The 23860-nt window shown below is 44.3% G+C and overlaps 1 protein-coding gene across 1 annotated transcript in view; it reads left to right on the top strand.

Annotated features, from left to right (window-relative positions):
- The window catches only part of dbh (dopamine beta-hydroxylase (dopamine beta-monooxygenase)), a 48950-nt gene that overhangs the window by 21071 nt on the left and 4019 nt on the right, over positions 1-23860 (top strand). Inside the window, exons 5-11 of the mRNA XM_036936939.2 lie at positions 601-703; positions 1257-1423; positions 2238-2381; positions 3402-3440; positions 4682-4741; positions 9539-9666; positions 18787-18946. Coding sequence (XP_036792834.2) covers positions 601-703; positions 1257-1423; positions 2238-2381; positions 3402-3440; positions 4682-4741; positions 9539-9666; positions 18787-18946 — 801 coding nt within the window. The remainder of the gene's footprint in view (positions 1-600; positions 704-1256; positions 1424-2237; positions 2382-3401; positions 3441-4681; positions 4742-9538; positions 9667-18786; positions 18947-23860) is intronic.

The raw sequence follows: 23860 nt of genomic DNA on the forward strand, positions 1-23860 counted from the left end.
CGTGATGTTCAATGATAAAATAACACGATGTTCAATGATAAAATAACGTGATGTTAAATGATAAAATAATGTGATGTTCTATGATAAAATAACACAATGTTCAATGATAAAATAACGTGATGTTAAATGATAAAATAATGTGATGTTCTATGATAAAATAACATGATGTGGAATGATAAAAAAAATATGTTAAATGATAAAAAATAACATGATGTTAAATTGTAAAAATAATGTGACGTTCACAATGATAAAAATAAATGTGATGTTCAATTCTAAAAATAACGTGATGTTCAATGATAAAATAACGTAATGTTCAATGACAAAAATAACGTGATGTTCAATGATAAGATAACGTAATGTTCAATGACAAAAATAATGTGATGTTCAATTATAAAACTAATGTGATGTTCCCAATGATAAAAATAATGTGATGTTCAATGATAAAAATAATGTGATGTTCAATGATAAAAATTATGTGATGTTCAATGATAAAAAATAATGTGATGTTCAATGTTAAAAAGAGTGTGATGTTAAATGATAAAAATAACGCAATGTTCAATGATAAAAAGAATGCATCTGTGTGTGTGTGTGCATGTGTAGTCTTTCTACTACCCAACTGATGCAGGGCTGCCTCTAGGAGGACCAGCGTCTTCCAGGTTTCTTCGACTAGAGGTGCACTACCACAACCCACTCCTCATATCAGGTAAAACGACCTACCCATCACAGAGTTATATACTATTCAACCCCTAAGAACCTTAGAGCTTGGTTATTATATTACCACCCCTCAGCAATGTAGTACAGCTCATTTTATTTTCTACCTGGTGGTAAATTGATCAATTACTGTCACTGATTGTCAACAGTCCACCCACTAGGTGTTCCCTGATTGGAGGCAGAGAATGAAAACCAGAAGTACCAGTTGATTAGCTCTGCTCTATAGTCTCCCAATATCTCCCCTGCTTCTTCCATCTTCCTTCTACTCAACACCCGTCTTCATCTCTCCCCTCCCTACGTCATCCATCACTCCCTCTACCCCTTCTTCCTAAACCCCATCCTTCTCTCAAATTTGATCTCCTCCCCCACTACTCCTCTTCCCTCCCTTCCTACACCACTTCTATCTCCCCTCCCCCTTTCCTTCCCCCTCTACCCCCTTCTTCCCCCACTTACCTCCCTTCAGTCCCGCCCCCTCCCTCTACCTCTCCTCCTTCCTGTCTCCCCTCCTCTCTGACAGGTTCTGGTTGTGCTGTGTCCCCATGCAGGTCGTAAGGACAACTCTGGGGTGCGTCTCTACCACACCTCCAGCTTAAGGAGGTACGACGCGGGCATCATGGAGCTTGGGCTGGTCTACACCCCGGTCATGGCCATACCACCCAGAGAACAGAACTTCCATCTCACAGGATTCTGCACGTCCAAGTGTACACAAACTGTTAGTACAATATCTTTCTAACATAAATCCTCAGAAAACGTGCACACAGACTGTTGGTACAATATCCTTCTAACATAAATCCTTAGAAAACGTGCTCACAGACTGTTGGTAGGCTACAATATCCCTCAGGGATGTCTACTGTAGATACAGGACTGAAACCACTCCTGGACCTTCTATAACAATGGAACATTTTGGTAGCTGGTAACATTTTACTCAAAACCCCCAGGTAAAAGCATTAAGATGTGGTTGTAATGCATTGTAATACTTGTCATGAGCATAAATGACCCCCTTAGTCTTATTGTAATCAGATACTATTTCTACTTACATGGCCAGAACTACAGTATCTCAGTACAAATGGAACTGACAGGAGTTAGAATATCATAATGGTGTAAGGGTTGTCGTCGGTGGAAGAAGGATCAGACCAAAGCGCAGCGTGGTAAGTGTTCATGATGATTTTAATAAAAGAAAGCACTGAACACTGAATCAAAACAATAAACAATGACGTGAATATACAAAACCGAAACAGTACCGTGTGGCCCAAACACTCACACGGAAACAAACACCCACAAACCAAAAGTGAAACCCAGGCTACCTAAGTATGATTCTCAATCAGAGACAACTAACGACACCTGCCTCTGATTGAGAACCATACTAGGCCGAAAACAAAAACCAACATAGAAAAAAAACATAGACTGCCCACCCCAACTCACACCCTGACCATACTAAAACAAAGAATAAAATAACAGAACTATGGTCAGAACGTGACAAATGGACCTTTCTTAACATGTCCAATTCCTCTCATGACCTCCACCAGGCCCTTCCTTCAGGGGGGATCAACATCTTTGCGTCCCAGCTGCACACCCACTTGGCTGGGAGAGGGGTGAGGACGGTTCTGGTGAGGGGTGGAAGAGAGGTGAAGGTGGTACAGGAGGATAAGCATTTCAGCACCCACTATCAGGTAACCCCTCTGGGTACATCAGGTATGCACCAACAAATACACAAGCGCACACAGAGCTCTCTCTCTCTCTCTCTCTCTCTCTCTCTCAAGGTACTACTAAATTCTCCAAGGTTCATATCCTTTCTCTAACTGACCTGTATTCATATCCTTTCTCCTACTGACCTGTATTCATATCCTTTCTCTAACTGACCTGTATTCATATCCTTTCTCCTACTGACCTGTATTCATATCCTTTCTCTAACTGGCCTGTATTCATATCCTTTCTCTAACTGACCTGTATTCATATCCTTTCTCTAACTGGCCTGTATTCATATCCTTTCTCTAACTGGCCTGTATTCATATCCTTTCTCTAACTGACCTGTATTCATATCCTTTCTCTAACTGACCTGTATTCATATCCTTTCTCTAACAGACCTGTATTCAAACCATTTTATTTGTAGATGTTATCGCAGGTGCCGCGAAAGGCTTGTGTTTCTAGCTCCAACAGTGTAGTAATACCTAGCAATACAAAAGAAGTGTCGTGTAAGACTTTCTATTGAGACTCTCTCTGCATGTATTACAACTATTTTCCTCGTATCTTCTAACCTCCTGCCTGTACAACACTCTTCCTTGTATCCAGCTCATATCTTCTGATTAGTCTAGATACAAGACAACTTTAAGCAACATCAAAGCAAGAAATCACAGCCAGATCAGTGTGTTTTATAAAAAATAAATAAAGAGAGTTACACTCTGTATATACAAGCTGCCAGTAATTTATTGGGTAAAACACCACCAATGTTTCAGCATCACAGTGACTTCTTCAGGATGAAGGTGGATTGTTGGTGTTTGACCAATTCAATTACTGGGAGTTTATACTGTATAGAGTGAGAGCGAATCTCTTTATTATTATTTTTTATAGCCTACAGTTTACTCGCCGTTGGTCAGCACCTCTACTAACTTTTCTTGGCTCATGTTTTTCACTGGATCATTGTGTTTTGAAAGCAATTCAATCGATGAGAATGTTGTTGTCTCCTCCTGCAGATAATCAGAATGCTGAGGAAGATGGTGACAGTGCTGCCTGTAAGTATGCTCCTCTTTCTACTGTCACAGCTGTCTCAGCAGGTGGGATAAGATACCACACAGTACGGTGGGTTTTGTCTCTGGAATAAGATCCAGTAAAGGGAACGGGGGCAGTGAGAGAAAGAAGGAAGAGAAGATGACTGAGGGCGAAACAAGACGAAAACAACAGAGATGATACACAGTACTACTACAGCTACTGTCTGTCTCTGCTCTGCTGCAGAACAACAGAGATGATACACAGTACTACTACAGCAACAGTCTGTCTCTGCTCTGTTGCAGAACAACAGAGATGATACACAGTACTACTACAAATACAGTCTGTCTCTGCTCTTCTGCAGAACAACAGAGATCATACACAGTACTACTACAGCAACAGTCTGTCTCTGCTCTGCTGCAGAACAACAGAGATGATACACAGTACTACTACAAATACAGTCTGTCTCTGCTCTTCTGCAGAACAACAGAGATGATACACAGTACTACTACAAATACAGTCTATCTCTGCTCTTCTGCAGAACAACAGAGATGATACACAGTACTACTACAAATACAGTCTGTCTCTGCTCTGCTGCAGAACAACAGAGATGATACACAGTACTACTACAGCTACTGTCTGTCTCTGCTCTGCTGCAGAACAACAGACATGATACACAGTACTACTACAGCTACAGTCTGTCTCTGCTCTTCTGCAGAACAACAGAGATGATACACAGTACTACTACAAATACAGTCTGTCTCTGCTCTGCTGCAGAACAACAGAGATGATACACAGTACTACTACAGCTACTGTCTGTCTCTGCTCTGCTGCGGAACAACAGACATGATACACAGTACTACTACAGCTACAGTCTGTCTCTGCTCTTCTGCAGATCAACAGAGATGATACACAGTACTGCTACAGCTACAGTCTGTCTCTGCTCTGCTGCAGAACAACAGACATGATACACAGTACTACTACAACTACAGTCAGTCTCTGCTCTTCTGCAGATCAACAGAGATGATACACAGTACTACTACAGCTACAGTCTGCCTCTGCTCTTCTGCAGATCAACAGAGATGATACACAGTACTACTACAGCTACAGTCTGCCTCTGCTCTTCTGCAGATCAACAGAGATAATACGCAGTACTACTACAGCTACAGTCTGTCTCTGCTCTTCTGCAGATCAACAGAGATGATACACAGTACTACTACAACTACTGCAGAACATTGCCTGATTTGAGTGTGTGTGTCCCCAACAGGGGGACGTCCTCTTGACAAAGTGTACATACAACACAGAGGACAGGAGCCAGCCTACGGTGGTGAGTATGTTTGGTTTTCACTACAAGTGCAGCCCTGAAATGTAGCAAATGGTTATGCAGACCGCAAACATGCACACATGCACTTGAAGACGAGTCTAGACTGACTGATCTACAAATCACCTTCATAAATAACTCAATACTATTTGTAGAATAGTAAGTCAGTTAATCACGATCTACCCATGATACATAATGATACATAACGGTTTCGTTGCTCTTCACAGCAGTGGCTGTGTTCGAAGCATCTATCCAGTAACTTTAGCCAACCAGCTTAATGTGTTTAATGTGGGTATATCCTCCTACCACAGACAGACAGGGCTCAGAGCGGCTCTACTGCCCTGCCCAGATCTCAGTAATCTGGGGTCAGACACAGTGAGAAGGAGGCTCTGGGCTGGAGGATGATGATGATGATGATGCTCTCTCCTCCTCTCCTCTGATGCTGAGAGCAGTGGACAGAAGTGGACACACACACTCACTCTCACGCACGTACAATTGCACGAACAGACACACGCACAAATATAAACACACATACTCACACACTGTCCTCAGTGATTCTGGGGTTACGATAAGGGCAAGGAGGAAATTCTGGGGAATTGAGAAAGTTTCTCTTTCCTCCAGAGGTTGCAATATAGTGAGGAGATTGTTACAGAGAGAGATACTTTGGATCATCTGCAATCAGATTGCATTGAGCCACAAAGTCTGAATGAACATCTGTCTGTTTTGGTAAATACATTTTTCCTTTGTTGATATGGATGGATGGATGTACAGAGGATGAATGTGTAAGTAGAGATACTGGGGTGCAAAGGAGCAAAATAAATAAATAAATACATTATGGGGATGAGGTAGATTGGATGGGCTATTTACAGATGAGCTATGCACAGGTGCAGTGATATGTGAGCTGCTCTGACAGCTGGTGCTTAAAGCTAGTGAGGGAGGTAAGGGTCTTCAGCTTCAGAGATTTTTGCAGTTTGTTCCAGTCATTGGCAGCAGAGACCTGGAAGGAGACCGGCCAAAGGAGGAATTGGCTTTGGGGGTGACCAGTGAAATACACCTGCTGGAGCGTGTGCTACGGGTGGGTGCTGCTATGGTGACCAGTGAGCTGAGATAAGGCGGGGCTTTACCTAGCAGAGACTTGTAGATGACCTGGAGCCAGTGGGTTTGGCGACGAGTATGAAGCGGTGGCCAGCCAATGACAGCGTACAGGTCACAGTGGTGGGGCTTTGGTGACAAAACGGATGGCACTGTGATAAACTGCATCCAATTTGTTGAGTAGAGTGTTGGAGGCTATTTTATAGATGACATCGCCGAAGTCGAGGATCGGTAGGATGGTCAGTTTGGCTGCATGAGTGAAGAAGGGTTTGTTGTGAAATAGGAAGCCGATTCTAGATTTAATTTTGGATTCGAGATACATATGTATACAGTGCCTTGCGAAAGTATTCGGCCCCCTTGAACTTTGCGACCTTTTGCCACATTTCAGGCTTCAAACATAAAGATATAAAACTGTATTTTTTTGTGAAGAATCAACAACAAGTGGGACACAATCATACATGAAGTGGAACGACATTTATTGGATATTTCAAACTTTTTTAACAAATCAAAAACTGAAAAATTGGGCCCCCCAAAATTATTCAGCCCGCTTAAGTTAATACTTTGTAGCGCCACCTTTTGCTGCGATTACAGCTGTAAGTCGCTTGGGGTATGTCTCTATCAGTTTTGCACATCGAGAGACTGACATTTTTTCCCATTCCTCCTTGCAAAACAGCTCGAGCTCAGTGAGGTTGGATGGAGAGCATTTGTGAACAGCAGTTTTCAGTTCTTTCCACAGATTCTCGATTGGATTCAGGTCTGGACTTTGACTTGGCCATTCTAACACCTGGATATGTTTATTTTTGAACCATTCCATTGTAGATTTTGCTTTATGTTTTGGATCATTGTCTTGTTGGAAGACAAATCTCCGTCCCAGTCTCAGGTCTTTTGCAGACTCCATCAGGTTTTCTTCCAGAATGGTCCTGTATTTGGCTCCATCCATCTTCCCATCAATTTTAACCATCTTCCCTGTCCCTGCTGAAGAAAATCAGGCCCAAACCATGATGCTGCCACCACCATGTTTGACAGTGGGGATGGTGTGTTGCTTTTACGCCAAACATAACGTTTTGCATTGTTGCCAAAAAGTTCAATTTTGGTTTCATCTGACCAGAGCACCTTCTTCCACATGTTTGGTGTGTCTCCCAGGTGGCTTGTGGCAAACTTTAAACGACACTTTTTATGGATATCTTTAAGAAATGGCTTTCTTCTTGCCACTCTTCCATAAAGGCCAGATTTGTGCAATATACGACTGATTGTTGTCCTATGGACAGAGTCTCCCACCTCAGCTGTAGATCTCTGCAGTTCATCCAGAGTGATCATGGGCCTCTTGGCTGCATCTCTGATCAGTCTTCTCCTTGTATGAGCTGAAAGTTTAGAGGGACGGCCAGGTCTTGGTAGATTTGCAGTGGTCTGATACTCCTTCCATTTCAATATTATCGCTTGCACAGTGCTCCTTGGGATGTTTAAAGCTTGGGAAATCTTTTTGTATCCAAATCCGGCTTTAAACTTCTTCACAACAGTATCTCGGACCTGCCTGGTGTGTTCCTTGTTCTTCATGATGCTCTCTGCGCTTTTGACGGACCTCTGAGACTATCACAGTGCAGGTGCATTTATACGGAGACTTGATTACACACAGGTGGATTGTATTTATCATCATTAGTCATTTAGGTCAACATTGGATCATTCAGAGATCCTCACTGAACTTCTGGAGAGAGTTTGCTGCACTGAAAGTAAAAGGGCTGAATAATTTTGCACGCCCAATTTTTCAGTTTTTGATTTGTTAAAAAAGTTTGAAAGATCCAATAAATGTCGTTCCACTTCATGATTGTGTCCCACTTGTTGTTGATTCTTCACAAAAAAATACAGTTTTATATCTTTATGTTTGAAGCCTGAAATGTGGCAAAAGGTCGCAAAGTTCAAGGGGGCCGAATACTTTCGCAAGGCACTGTATGTATGGGGAGGGGTCTGGAATGTATATGTATGGGGAGGGGTCTGGAATGTATGGGAGGGGTCTGGAATGTATATGTATGGGGAGGGGTCCAGAATGTATGGGAGGGGTCTGGAATGTATATGTATGGGGAGGGGTCTGGAATGTATGGGCGGGGTCTGGAATGTATATGTATGGGGAAGGGTCTGGAATGTATGGGAGGGGTCTGGAATGTATATGTATGGGGAGGGGTCTGGAATGTATATGTATGGGGAGGGTCTGGAATGTATAGGAAAGAGTCTAGAATGTATGGGAGGGGTCTGGAATGTATATGTATGGGGAGGGGTCTGGAATGCATGGGAGGAGTCTGAAATGTATGTGTATGGGGAGGGGTCCAGAATGTATGGGAGGGGTCTGGAATGTATATGTATAGGGAGGGGTCTGGAATGCATGGGAGGAGTCTGAAATGGGGATTGGTCTGGAATGTATGGGAGGGGTCTGGAATGTATATGTATGGGGAGGGGTCTGGAATGTATATGTATGGGGAGGGGTCTGGAATGTATGGGAGGGGTCTGGAATGTATATGTATGGGGATTGGTCTGGAATGTATGGGAGGGTTCTGGAATGTATATGTATGGGGAGGGGTCTGGAATGTATATGTATGGGGAGGGGTCTGGAATGTATATGTATGGGGATTGGTCTGGAATGTATGGGAGGGTTCTGGAATGTAAATATATGGGGAGGGGTCTGGAATGTATGGGAGGAATCTAGAATGTATGAGAGGAATCTTGACTGATGATCATACTCTTGCTTGAATAACCTGTGTAGTCGCTACTACTGACAGTATTGATATTATTGACACGTTTGATTGACATAATGAGCGGGACACTCCCCTGGGAGGATATATAGGTGCCTCCCACCCTTTTTCTACTCAAAGCTCTGAAGAAAACGATTGATGCGGAAATGTAAGCTGATTGTTTTCTTGTCCTGTCAATAAATCTATCAGATTTACCCAGCAACGGAGAGCTGCTTTTTCTTTATTTTCCTGGATAGTCACCAGTTGAAGTATCCTGGGGTAAGGAATGATAGTCAGCAGTTGAAGTATCCTGGGGTAAGGAATGATAGTCACCAGTTGAAGTATACTGGGGTAAGGAATGATAGTCAGCATATGAAGTATCCTGGGGTAAGGAATGATAGTCACCAGTTGAAGTATCCTGGGGTAAGGAATGATAGTCACCAGTTGAAGTATCCTGGGGTAAGGAATGATAGTCACCAGTTGAAGTATCCTGGGGTAAGGAATGATAGTCACCAGTTGAAGTATCCTGGGGTAAGGAATGATAGTCAGCAGTTGAAGTATCCTGGGGTAAGGAATGATAGTCAGCAGATGAAGTATCCTGGGGTAAGGAATGATAGTCAGCAGATGAAGTATACTGGGGTAAGGATGTTTTTTTGAACTCACACACTGTCGTCAGTGATGCCTGAACTAGCTGTTTCTGGGGTTATGATGAAGGCATGGAGCTAAACCCAGGAACCTGACTCCTCCCCCTCTCTCTCTCTCTCTCTCTCTCTCTCTCTCTCTCTCTCTCTCTCTCTGTCTCTCTCTCTGTCTCTCTCTCTGTCTCTCTCTCTGTCTCTCTCTCCCCCTCTCTCTCTCTCTCTCTCTCTCTCTCTTTCTCTATCTCTCTCTCCCTTCCTCTCCCTCCCTCTCTCTCCCTGTCTTTCTCTCCCCCTGTTTCCCCCTCTCTCCCTATCTTTTGCTCTGTCGCTCTCTCCTCATTTTAATCCAGGGAGGCTTTGGGATCATGGAGGAGATGTGTGTGAACTATGTACACTACTACCCCAGAACTCAACTAGAACTCTGTAAGAGTAACATTGACCCTGGATACCTGCAGAAGTACTTCAGCTTCATCAACAGGTAATATACAGAACATGGGCACCACAGAAGGCTGGTAAAGGGGATATGACAGCTCATAATAATGTCTGGAACGGAGTGAATGAAATGGCATGTGTTTGATACGATTCCCTGATGTTTTTGATACCATTCCATTAATTCTGCTCCAGCCATGAGCCCATCCTCCCAAATTAAGGTGCCACAAACCTCCTGTGATGGGCACACCAACTTGGGGGAGTGGGCGGGCACGTGTGCACACACACACACACACACACACACACACACACACACACACACACACACACACACACACACACACACACACACACACACACACACACACACACACACACACACACACACACAGTACTGTAGCTTCATCGGCAGGTAACACACACACAGGATAGCTTCATTTCCAGGTAACACCCATCCTCTTTATTAAGAAGAGCTGGCTGTCATCTTTAACCAAACACACACTGCATCTTCATTTCTGTTTTTTGCTGACTCAGCTACCATTAGAAAATCAATCTCTGGAGAACAATCAATATTCTCCTCATCAAACAGCTGTTATTGTTCAGCAGATGAAATCCACTCACACAGACTTCACACGAACCAGCAGAAGAAAACTGCTCATTCCATTCCTTATATAAAACAATCACCAACACAAGGTCGAGAGGTGTGACAACTATGTCACATAAAACTCAAAGAGTTTGGGAACAGATTTGTGATGTCCCAATACCATGGCATCGTGTTTATGAACTGATATACAACAACAGCAATGTACGCATCAAAATGTCCTATTCAATTTAAACAAAATTTATAAATTATCGTCACAAAACAATAAAAACATCTATCCATGGGGCATTGAACAGTCAGACTGTGCAGACTGCCACGAGAAAACAGAATGAATGGATCATTTCTCTTGGTACTGTCCTTCGGTGGTTATGAAGTCATAATGTCTGTGTTCAGATGGACCTACAAGCAGTATTGTTAGGAGATCTGAAAATCCACAATCAAAAGGAAATATGATTATGCTCTTAGGTAAAGTATTTTCAGGGAAATCTCAATAGAAATGGTACGGAATAGAGAGGTTTGTGACCCTCGTAAGACATCACAGTAAAATAGAGGGATGTATTGCAAAAGGAAAGAGTAAATGGGTAAAGATGGGTTAGTCTGTAGACATCTGAGGGTTGGAATTAAGATTAGAGTGATTGGTTGATTGGCCAATATAATTGGAATCCAGTACGATTAGGATATAAACTATATACAGTCCCTTCAGAAAGTATTCAGACCCCTTGACCTTTTCCAAATTTTGTTACATTATAGCCTTTTTCTAAAATGGATTTAAAAAAATGTATCCTCACCAATCTACACACAATACCCCATAATGACAAAGCTAAAACAGTGTTTAGAAATGTTGGCAAAATTATTACACATAAAAACATAAAAACCTTATTTACATAAGTATTCAGACCCTTTGCTATGAGACTCGAAATTGAGCTCAGGTGCATCCTGTTTCTATTGATAATCTTTGAGATGTTTCTAACACTGGATTGGAGTCCACGTGTGGTAAATTCAATTGATTGGGCATGATTTGGAAAGGCTCACACCTGTCCATATAAGGTCCCACAGTTGGCAGTGCATGTCAGAGCAAAAACCAAGCTATGAGGTCAAAGGAATTGTCCGTAGAGCTCCAAGACAGGATTATGTCGAGGCACAGATTTGGGGAATGGTACCAAAAAATGCCTGCAGCATTGAAGGTCCCCAAGAACACAGTGGCCTCCATCATTCTTAAATGGAAGAAGTTTGGAACTACCAAGACTCTTCCTAGAGCTTGATCAGGGAGGTGACCAAGAACCCGATGGTCACTCTGACAGATGTCTAGTGTTCCTCTGTGGAGATGGGAGAACATTCCAGAAGGACAACCATCTCAGCAGCACTCTACCAATCAGGCCTTTAGGTAGTGTGGCCAGACTGAAGCCGCTCCTCAGTAAAAGGCACATGACAGCCCGCTTGAAGTTTGCCAAAAGGCACCGAAAGACTCTCAAACCATGAGAAACAGATGGCCTGATGAAACCAAAATGAAACTCTTTGGCCTGAATGCCAAGCATCACGTCTGGAGGATACCTGGCACCATCCCTACGGTGAAGCATGGTGGTGGCAGCGTCATGCTGTGGGGATGTTTTTCAGGGGCAGGCACTGGGAGACTAGTTAGTATCGAGGGAAAGATGAACAGAGCAAAGTACAGAGAGATTCTGCTGCTTTTGCAACAGCTAATGGGGATCCTTCTAAAATACCAAATACCAAACATGATTGAACATTTCTGGTGAGACCTGAAAATAGCTGTGCAGCAATGTGCACCCATCCAACCTGACAAAGCCTTAGAGGATCTGCAGAGAAGAATGGGAGAAACTCCCCAAATACAGGTGTGCCAAGCTTGTAGCGTCATACCCAAGAGGACTTGAGGCTGTAATTGCTGTTCAAGGCTGCTTCAACAAAGTACTGAGTAAAGGGTCTGAATAGTTATGTAAATGTTATATTTCTGTTTTTCATTTTTAAGAAATTAGCAAACATTTATAAAAACCTGTTTTTGCTTTGGCATTATGGGGTATTGTGTGTAGATTGATGAGCATTTAAAAAATAATCAATTTTAGAATAAGGTTGTAATGTAACAAAATGTGGAAACGTCAAGGGGTCTGAATACTTCCGAAGGCACTGTATACACTTATTCCACATTTTGTTGTGATACAGCCTGAATTAAACAAAACATCTCACCCGTCTACACACAATACCCCATAATGAAAAAGTTAAAACATGGTTTTAGACATTGTATTGAAAATGAAATACAGAAATATCTCATTTACATAAGTATTCACACTGAGTCAATTTATGTTAGAATCAGCTTTGGCAGTGATTACAGCTATGAGTCTTTCTGGGTAGGTCTCTAATCTGGATTGTACAATATTTGCACATTATTCTTTCAAAATTCTTCAAGCTCTGTCAAATTGGTTGTTGATCATTGCTAGACAGCCATTTTCAAGTCTTGCCATAGATTTTCAGGCCGATTTATGTCAAAACTGTAACTAGTCCACTCAGGAACATTTAAAGTCATCTTGGTAAGCAACTCCAGTTTATACTTTGCCTTGTGTTTTAGCTTATTGTCCTGCGGAAAGGTAAATTTGTCTCCCAGTGTCTGTGATTTTGCCTATGCTTTTTTTACCTTAAAAAATGTGCTTGTCCTTGTCGATGAAAAGCATACCCATAACATGATACAGCCACCACCATGCTTTGTATTCAGGACATAAAGTTAATTTCTTTGCTACATTTTTTGCAGTTTTACTTTAGTGCCTTATTGCCAAAAGGATGCGTAATTATCTTTTTTTTATTCACTTCTCGACTGACGGATCTTACAGATAATTGTATGTGGGGTACAAAGAATTAGTGAATTTTTACTCCTGAACTTAAATAGGCTTGCCCTAAAAAAGGGGTTGAATACTTATTGAATCAAGATATTTCAGTTTCGTGCTCAATTATTTGTAATTCATTTCTAAAAATGAAAAACTTATTTCAAAATTCCACTTTGAAATAAGGGTTATTGTGTGTAGGCCAGTGACACACAATCTACATTTAATCCATTTTAAATTCAGGCAGTAATACAACCAAAATGTGGAAGAAGTTAAGGGGTGTGAATACTTACTTAATTTATATTGAATTGTAATGTTTTCCACCAAGACATTGGGGCATGGAGTCTACAAGGTGTCGAAAGCATTCCATAGGGACGTTGGCCCATGTTGACTCCAATGCTTCCCATATAGTTGTGTCAAGATGGCTGGTAGTGGATTTCTACTCCGAACAGCTCATTCCATCTCATCCCACAGATGCTCAGTTGGATTGAGATCTGGTGACTGGGAAGGCCACTGCAGTAAGCTGAATTCACTGTCATGTTTATGAATCCATTCCTGGACATTCCTAACCTTGTGTCAAGGACCATTATCCTGCTGAATTTTTGGGGGGGGAGATGGGTACACTGCTGCCATGAAGGGATGCACCTGATTGACAATGATGTATCCTGTGGCTTTCAAACGTTGCTCCACTTTTATCAAGGAGCCCAATGTGCGCCATGAAAACACACCCCACACCACCACCTGGTACCAGCAGGATTGGGTAGGTTACTTTCTAAATGTAATCTGTTACAGGTACTAGTTAACCGTCCAAAATTGTAATCAGTGACGTAAGTTTTGGATCAACCAAAGTCAGTAACATAATCTGATTACATTCCGTTACTTTTAGATGACTTTCCTCTTAATCTTAAGAGGCATTAGAAGAAGACAAAAAAGCAGTTTCCCAATTGAATGACATCTATTGCAGGATAAATCAATGTTAAAGTTTACATAGCTGGCCATACATGGATTTAAACTTTTACTTTATGGTTTGGTTATGTAGGCTTCTTCTAACCCATCACTTTCTACCAAACATAATAATATGATTAAATTATATATTTACATTAAAAACCAAAGTCTATCAGAAGTTCAGTCATTCCAATAAATGCATTTTATTTGTATTTATTTATTTAACTAGGCAAGTCAGTTAAGAACAAATTCCTATTTACAATGACGGCCTACTGTTATAACCCTTGATCATCAGGAATAGGACTTGGAAATATGGAAGTATAGATTAGCCAAACTGTTTTACCTGAGCATAACCCCACAACTAAGGACTTATTAGCCAGCCCTACTCTGTTGTTTATGATTTTGCGCTCATGGAATGGCATGCTTTGAGCACTACAGAAAACTGCTATTTACATGTGAAAAATGAATGCCATATTCTGCAGTTGCTAAAGGCCTATTGTTTACCTTTTTGTTGGTGACACTTTGAGATATTGATAATATGCAGCTGTTTAAAGTGCAAATTCACAGATGAAACAATAACAAAACGGTTGACCCGCCTCTATTTTGGTAAAAAGCTGAGGGATGGGCCTGGAGAAATGTAACCACTCTGAGGTTAATAGACAGAGCTATGGATGCAAGGACTGGCCATCCATGATATCAACATTATTGTTTTAACCGTGTTACGAGGCTATACAGTGTTTGTTTACATTCACAATACTTATAAACATTGCATATAAACAAGCTTATATTTCGGGTTCTCATGGAATGTGTCAATTGAACTAAGCTCATGAGGCATTTAAGTTATATTCTTCAAGAATCAGTGGATATACACTACCGTTCAAGTGTTTGGGGTCACTTAGACCTGGTTTTTGGAAGAAAAGCAAATGTTTTTGTCCAATTAAATAACATCTAATTGATCTGAAATACAAGTGAAGACATTGTTAATGTTGTAAATGACTATTGTAGCTGGAAAAGTCTGATTTCTTATGGACTATCTACATAGGTGTACAGAGGTCCATTATCAGAAACCACTCCTGTGTTCCAATGGCACGTTGTGTCAGCTAATCCAAGTTTATAATTTTAAAAGGCTAATTGATCATTAGAAAACCCTTTTGCAATTATGTTAGCACAGCTGAAAACTGTTGTTCTGATTACAGAAGCAATACAACTGGCCTTCTTTAGACTAGTTGAGTATCTGTAGCATCACCATTTGTTGGTTCGATTACAGGCTCAAAATGGCAAGAAACAAAGAACTTTCTTCTGAAACTTGTCAGTCTATTCTTGTTCTGAGATATGAAGGCTATTCCATGCGAGAAATTGCCAAGAAACTGATGATCTCGTACATCGCGTAACGGATTACAGTTACCGTTTTTTTGGTACTCCTTTACATGTAGTCCGTTACTCTCCAACCCTGGGTACCAGCCTGAAATGTTGACACGTGGCATGATGGATGCATGTACTCTGGGTTTCTAGTTAAGCGTGAAACAGCAGGAAGTGGGATTCATCGGACCAGCCAATGTTTTTCCAATTCTCCAGTGTTTATGTTCCGTAGCCCACTGCAACCGCAGTTTCTTGTTTTTTCCTGAAAGATGTGGAACTCTATACGGTCGTCGGCTGCCATTGCCCCATTCATGTCAAGGTACAACAAGTTTGCATTATTTTATGGCTCTTTGGGCACCAATGTTGGACTGTCTGTTGACTAACTGTAGCCCTTCTATTGCTATGCACAATGTTTGTTGTTTGTTCTCATTAATAACCCATTTTCGACCACTGGCCTGCCATTGGCTGGATATCCTTTGGGTAGAGAATCATTCTTGATACACGGGACACTATTGAGATTGAAAAACCCAGCAGCGTTGCAGTTCTTGACACACTCAAACCAGTGCGACTGGCAGTGACTACCATACCCTGTTCAAAGGCGCTTAAATCTTTTGTCTTGCCCATTTGTCCTCTGAATCCATGTCTCGATTTGTCTCAAGGCATGAAAATGCTTCTTTAACATGTCTCCTCCCTTTCATCTTCACTGATTGGTGGATTTAACAACCTGGTCAGTCTATGTCAAGAAAATAGTTTTTAATGTTTTGTACACTCAGTGCCTTCGGAAAGTATTCAGACCCCTTGACTTTTTCCACATTTTGTAGGTTACAGAAAATGAATACATTTCCCCCCTCATCAATCTGCACACAAAACCCCAGAGTATTAAATGCTGAGTATTAAATAAAAAAACGGAAATATCACATTTACATAAGTATTCAGACATTTTACTCAGTACTTTGTTGAAGCACATTTGGCAGCGATTACAGCCTCGAGTCTTCTTGGGTATGATGTACAAGCTTGGCACATCTGTATTTGTGGATTTTCTCCCATTCTTCTCTAATGATCCTCTCAAGCTCTGTCATGTTGGATGGGGAGTGTTGCTGCACTGCTATTTTCAGGTCTCTTCAGAGATGTTCGATCGGGTTCAAGTCCAAGCTCTGGCTGGGCAACTCAAGGACATTCATAGACTTGTCCCGAAGACACTCCTGCATTGTCTTGGCTGTGTGCTTAGGGTCTTTGTCCTGTTGGAACGTGAACCGAGCTCTGAAGCAGGTTTTCATCAAGGATCTCTCTGTAATTTGCTCCGTTCATCTTTCCCTCGATCCTGACTAGTGTTCCTGCCCCTGAAAAACATCCCCATAGCATCATAGCATGATGCTGCCACCACCATGCTTTACCGTAGGGATGGTTCCAGGTTTCCTTCAGACGTGATGCTTGGCATTCATGCCAAAGAGTTAAAACTTGGTTTCATCAGACCAGAGAATCTTGTTTCTCATGGTTTGATAGTCTTTAGGTGCCTTTTGGAAAACTCCAAGCGGGCTGTCATATGCCTTTTACTGAGGAGTGGCTTCCGTCTGGCCACTCTACCACAAAGGCCTGATTGGTCAAGTGCTGCAGAGATGGTTGTTCTTCTGGAATGTTCTCCCATCCCACAGAGGAACTCTAGAGCTCTGACAGAGTGACCATCAGGTTCTTGGTCACCTCCCCGACCAAGACCCTTCTCCCCTGATTGCTCAGTTCGGCCGGGCGGCCAGCTCTAGGAAGAGTCTTGGTGGTTCCAAACTTCTTCCATTTAAGAATGATGAAGGCCACTGTGTTCTTGGGGACCTTCTATGCTGCAGAAATTTTTGGTACCCTTCCCACAATCCTGTCTTGGAGCTCTACGGACAATTCATTTGACTTCATGGCTTGGTTTTTGCTCTGACATGCACTGTCAACTGTGGGACCTTATATGGACAGGTGTGAGCCTTTCCAAATCATGCCCAATCAATTGAATTACCACAAGTGGACTCCAATCAAGTTGTGGAAACATCTCAAGGATGATCAATGGAAACAGGATGCACCTGAGCTCAATTTTGAGTCTCATAGCAAAGGGTCTGAATACTTATGTACATTTCTGTTTTTTATTTTTAATACATTTGCAGAAAATCTAAAAACCTGTTTTTGCTTTGTCATTATGGGGTATTGTGTGTAGATTGCTGAGGATTTTGTATTTAATCAATTTTAGAATAAGGCTGTAACGTAACAAAATGAGGAAAAAGTTAAGGGGTCTGAATACTTTCTGAAGACACAGTATAAAAGGGGATTAGAAAGGATGCAGGTAATGGTATTTGATAGATTCCAGTTCTTTCATAGATGATCTACCTCCCACTCCATATTCATTCACATAAACCTGGTTCTCCGTATGCTCCTTATTTGTTTTCACAACAAGCTCTGTCTATGAGGGAGTACTAAAATGAGCATGAGCATGACCATGCTTGGACATTCAATGTCTCATCCTCCCTCACCCTCCTTCACTGTCCTCTCATCCTCCACCCTGCTCCCTCCTCCCCATACCAATCCTTCTTCACTGTCCTCTCATCCTCCACCCTGCTCCCTCCTCCCCCCTACCAATCCTCCTTCACTGTCCTCTCATCCTCCACCCTGCTCCCTCCTTCTCCCTACCAATCCTCCTTCACTGTCCTCTCATCCTCCCCCTGCTCCCTCCTCCCCCCTACCAATCCTCCTTCACTGTCCTCTCATCCTCCCCCTGCTCACTCCTCCCCCTACCAATCCTCCTTCACTGTCCTCTCATCCTCCACCCTGCTCCCTCCTCCCCCTACCAATCCTTCTTCACTGTCCTCTCATCCTCCACCCTGCTCCCTCCTTCCCCCTACCAATCCTCCTTCACTGTCCTCTCATCCTCCACCCTGCTCTCTCCTTCCCCCTACCAATCCTCCTTCACTGTCCTCTCATCCTCCCCCTGCTCCCTCCTTCCCCCTACCAATCCTCCTTCACTGTCCTCTCATCCCTCCCTCCCTCCCTCCCTCCCTCCCTCCCTCCCTCCCTCCCTCCCTCCCTCCCTCCCTCCCTCCTTCACTGTCCTCTCATCCTCCTCCCGCTCCCTCCTCCCCCCTACCAATCCTCCTTCACTGTCCTCTCATCCCTCCCTCCCTCCCTCCCTCCCTCCCTCCCTCCCTCCCTCCCTCCCTCCCTCCCTCCCTCCCTCCCTCCCTCCCTCCCTCCCTCCCTCCCTCCCTCCCTCCCTCCCCCTGCACCCTCCTCCCTCCCCCTATCTCACCCTCCTTCACTGTCCTCTCCTCCTCCTCCTCTTATTCCCCCTCTCCCTACTTCACCCTCCTTCACTGTCCTCTCATCCTCCCCCTCTTTCCCTCTTTCTCCCCCCACCCCCCTACCTCACCTTCCTCCCTCCCCTCCCCCTCCCCTCTCCTCCTCTCAGGTTCCAGGGTGGTGATGTGTGTAGCTGTGGTCAGGCCAGTGTGACGGACCAGTTCTCCTCTTTGTCCTGGGACTCCTTCAGTGGAGAGGTTCTCAACTCTCTCTACAACACCGCTCCCATCTCCATGGCCTGTAACCAGTCCTCTGCCAAGCTCTTCCCTGTGAGTATAGTACAGGACAGTAAAGTACAGTTATAGTATAGGACAGGACAGTAGAGTACGGTTATAGTGTAGTACAGGAAAATAGATTACAGTTATAGTAAATATTCTAAATATGGTTCCGGAGAAGAAGGCAGTCGTTTTAAGGGTCTCCAACCGATTGTATTTTTTTATTTGTTTATTTACATTGTTTGTAACTTATTTTTGTACTTATTTTGTACATAATGTTGCCGCAACCAGCTTTTATGACCCGAAAATAACTTCTGGACATCAGGACTGCGATTACTCACCACGGACTGTCAGAATCCTTTTTTTCTTTTCATGAGTCTGAGGAGCCCGACGCAAACTATATACTGCTTTCTCAGGAACAGGCCCAGATCCCTGTGATATGCGTAAAGAGGAGGCGGAGAATTCGTAGGTGATCGAATAAACCCCCACTTCCTTCCATTCTGATAGTAAACGTGCAATCTTTGGAGAATAAAATAGATGACCTACACGGAAGATTAAACTACCATCGGGACATTCAAAAGTGTAATATCTTATGCTTCACGGAGTCGTGGCGGAACGACAACGTCATCAACATACAGCTGGCTGGTTATATGCTGCACCGGCAGGCTAGAACAGCTGCATATGGTAAGACAAGGGGCGGCGGACTATGTATTTTTGTAAATAACAGCTGGTGCACGATATCTAAGGAAGTCACGAGCTATTGCTCGCCTGAGGTAGAGTATCTCATGATAAGCTGTAGACCACACTATCCACCTAGAGAGTTTTCATCTGTATTTTTCGTAGCTGTTTACATACCATCACAGTCAGAGGCTGGCACTAAGACAGCATTGAATGAGCTGTATTCCTGTTATGAGAATTATGTTCTCGATATTCATAAACCAATTCAATTAACTACTCAGTCTACTAACCAGGATTTGTAAGATACTGGTGGAAATGAAACAGACGGAGGCCAAGCTAAAATTGTCATGTATTGTCATGTTGTGTCTTTCTGTCCTTTCCTTTCACCCTGTCTCCCTCTGCTGGTCGTATTAGGTTACCTTTTCTCCCCCGCTTTCCCCCAGCTGTTCCTTGTCTCCTCTTGACTACCTCGTCACCCCTTCTCCCACCTGTTCCCCTTTTCCCTCTGATTAGTCCCCTATATCTCTCTCTGTTTTTGTTCCTGTCCTTGTCGGATTCTTGTTTGTTGTGTTTCATGCCTGAGCCAGACTATCGTCATGTTTGCTGTAACCTTGTCCTGTCCTGTCGGAATCTGCCGGTCTATCTGAGCCTACCTATGTTTGGTTATTAAAGAAGCTCTGTTTAAGTTAGTTCGCTTTTGGGTCCTCATTCACTCACCGTAACAGAAGAATCCGACCAAGAATGGACCCAGCGACTCCGGATCCTCTCCACTCAGCCGTCGAGATCCAGGGAGCGATGCTAGGCAGACACGAGCAGGAATTGTCTGCTGCTCGACATGCCGTTGAGACCCTGGCCACCCAAGTCTCCAACCTCACAGAACAGGTTCACCATCTCCGCCTCGATCCACCGGCCACTTCCAGGGCTTTCGAATCTCCGGAGCCCAGAATCAATAACCCGCCGTGTTACTCTGGGGAGCCCACTGAATGCCGCTCGTTCCTCACCCAGTGTGATATTGTGTTTTCCCTCCAGCCCAACACTTACTCCAGGAGCACTGCTCGTGTCGCCTACGTCATATCTCTCCTTATTGGACGGGCTCGTGAGTGGGGCACGGCAATCTGGGAGGCAAGGGCTGAGTGTACTAACCAGTATCAGGACTTTAAGGAGGAGATGATACAGGTTTTTGGGGAGGAGGCTTCCAGGGCCCTGTCTTCCCTATGTCAAGGTAATCGATCCATAACAGACTACTCTATTGAGTTTCGCACTCTTGCTGCCTCCAGTGGCTGGAACAAGCCGGCTTTGCTCGCTCGTTTTCTGGAGGGTCTCCGCGCAGAGGTAAAGGATGAGATTCTCTCCCGGGAGGTCCCTTCCAGCGTGGATTCCCTGATTGAACTCGCTATTCGCATTGAGCGACGGGTTGATCTTCGTCACCGAGCTCGTGGAAAGGAGCTCGCGTTCTCCGTTGCCCCCCTCTCCGCATCACTACCATCTTCCTCTGCCGGCTCGGGAGCTGAGCCTATGCAGCTGGGAGGTATCCGCATCTCGACTAAGGAGAGGGAACGGAGAATCACCAACCGCCTCTGTCTCTATTGCGGTTCTGCTGGTCATTTTGTCACTTCATGTCCAGTAAAAGCCAGAGCTCATCAGTAAGCGGAGGGCTACTGGTGAGCGCTACTACTCCTGTCTCTCCTTCAAGATCCTGCACTACCTTGTCGGTCCATCTACGCTGGACCGGTTCGTCAGCTTCCTGCAGTGCCTTAATAGACTCTGGGGCGGAGGGCTGTTTTATGGACGAGACCTGGGCTCGGGAACATGACATTCCTCTCAGACAGTTAAGGGAGTCCACGGCCTTGTTCGCCCTGGATGGTAGTCCTCTCCCCAGGATTCAGCGTGAGACGCTACCTTTAACCCTCACTGTTTCTGGTAATCATAGCGAAACCATTTCTTTTTTGATTTTTCGTTCACCTTTTACACCTGTTGTTTTGGGCCATCCCTGGCTAGTTTGTCATAATCCTTCCATTAATTGGTCTAGTAATTCTATCCTCTCCTGGAACGTCTCTTGTCATGTGAAATGTTTAATGTCTGCTATCCCTCCTGTTTCCTCTGTCTCTTCTTCACAGGAGGAGCCTGGTGATTTGACAGGGGTGCCGGAGGAATATCACGATCTGCGCACGGTGTTCAGTCGGTCCAGGGCCACCTCTCTTCCTCCACACCGGTCGTATGATTGTAGTATTGATCTCCTTCCGGGAACCACTCCCCCCCGGGGTAGACTATACTCTCTGTCGGCTCCCGAACGTAAGGCTCTCGAGGATTATTTGTCTGTAGCTCTTGACGCCGGTACCATAGTCCCCTCCTCCTCTCCCGCCGGAGCGGGGGTTTTTTTTGTCAAGAAGAAGGACGGGTCTCTGCGCCCCTGCATAGATTATCGAGGGCTGAATGACATAACAGTTAAGAATCGTTATCCGCTTCCTCTTATGTCTTCAGCCTTCGAGATCCTGCAGGGAGCCAGGTTTTTCACTAAGTTGGACCTTCGTAACGCTTACCATCTCGTGCGCATCAGGGAGGGGGACGAGTGGAAGACGGCGTTTAACACTCCGTTAGGGCACTTTGAATACCGGGTTCTTCCTTTCGGCCTCGCTAACGCTCCAGCTGTCTTTCAGGCATTAGTCAATGATGTCCTGAGAGACATGCTGAACATCTTTGTTTTCGTTTACCTTGACGATATCCTGATTTTTTCACCGTCACTCCAGATTCATCTTCAGCACGTTCGACGTGTCCTCCAGCGCCTTTTAGAGAATTGTCTTTTTGTGAAGGCTGAGAAGTGCACTTTTCATGCCTCCTCCGTCACATTTCTCGGTTCTGTTATTTCCGCTGAAGGCATTAAGATGGATCCCGCTAAGGTCCAAGCTGTCATTGATTGGCCCGCCCCTAAGTCACGCGTCGAGCTGCAGCGCTTTCTCGGCTTCGCGAACTTCTATCGTCGTTTCATCCGTAATTTCGGTCAGGTGGCAGCTCCTCTCACAGCCCTTACTTCTGTCAAGACGTGCTTTAAGTGGTCCGTTTCCGCCCAGGGAGCTTTTGATCTCCTCAAGAATCGTTTTACATCCGCTCCTATCCTTGTTACACCTGACGTCTCTAGACAGTTCGTTGTCGAGGTTGACGCGTCAGAGGTGGGCGTGGGAGCCATTCTTTCTCAGCGCTCCCTCTCTGACGACAAGGTCCACCCATGCGCGTATTTTTCTCATCGCCTGTCCACCCGGGAGCATGACACGCGTCGTTTCGTGGCTGCTTGTTCGGTCTGCGCGCAGACTAAGTCCGGTAACTCCCCTCCTGCCGGCCGTCTCAGGCCGCTTCCCATTCCCTCTCGACCGTGGTCTCACATCGCCTTAGATTTTGTCACCGGACTGCCTTCGTCAGCGGGGAAGACTGTTATTCTTACGGTTGTCGATAGGTTCTCTAAGGCGGCTCATTTCATTTCCCTTGCTAAGCTTCCTTCTGCTAAAGAGACGGCACAAATCATCATCGAGAATGTTTTCAGAATTCATGGCCTTCCGTCAGACGTCGTTTCGGACAGAGGTCCGCAATTCACGTCTCAATTTTGGAGGGAGTTTTGCCGTTTGATTGGGGCTTCCGTCAGTCTCTCTTCCGGCTTTCACCCCCAGTCTAACGGTCCTGAGGAGAGGAGTTGGGTTCCCTCTCGGGACGTGCTGGACCGTGCGCTGATCGAGGATTTCCTCCGTTGCCGCCAGGTTTCCTCCTCGAGTGCGCCAGGAGGCGCTCGGTGAGTGGGGGGGTACTGTCATGTATTGTCATGTTGTGTCTTTCTGTCCTTTCCTTTCACCCTGTCTCCCTCTGCTGGTCGTATTAGGTTACCTTTTCTCCCCCGCTTTCCCCCAGCTGTTCCTTGTCTCCTCTTGACTACCTCGTCACCCCTTCTCCCACCTGTTCCCCTTTTCCCTCTGATTAGTCCCCTATATCTCTCTCTGTTTTTGTTCCTGTCCTTGTCGGATTCTTGTTTGTTGTGTTTCATGCCTGAGCCAGACTATCGTCATGTTTGCTGTAACCTTGTCCTGTCCTGTCGGAATCTGCCGGTCTATCTGAGCCTACCTATGTTTGGTTATTAAAGAAGCTCTGTTTAAGTTAGTTCGCTTTTGGGTCCTCATTCACTCACCGTAACAAAAATAGTCAATAAGGTTTATTCACGAGAGAGCTGGTTAGTTGTACAAAACCATTCATTTTATACTGGCTTCTTACGCACATACTTTCACAAACAAACATTAGGCATCCTACGCA

The sequence above is a fragment of the Oncorhynchus mykiss genome, chromosome 12, assembly GCF_057628025.1.
Source record: "Oncorhynchus mykiss isolate SJ-2025 chromosome 12, ASM5762802v1, whole genome shotgun sequence".
NCBI classification, from domain to species: domain Eukaryota; kingdom Metazoa; phylum Chordata; class Actinopteri; order Salmoniformes; family Salmonidae; genus Oncorhynchus; species Oncorhynchus mykiss.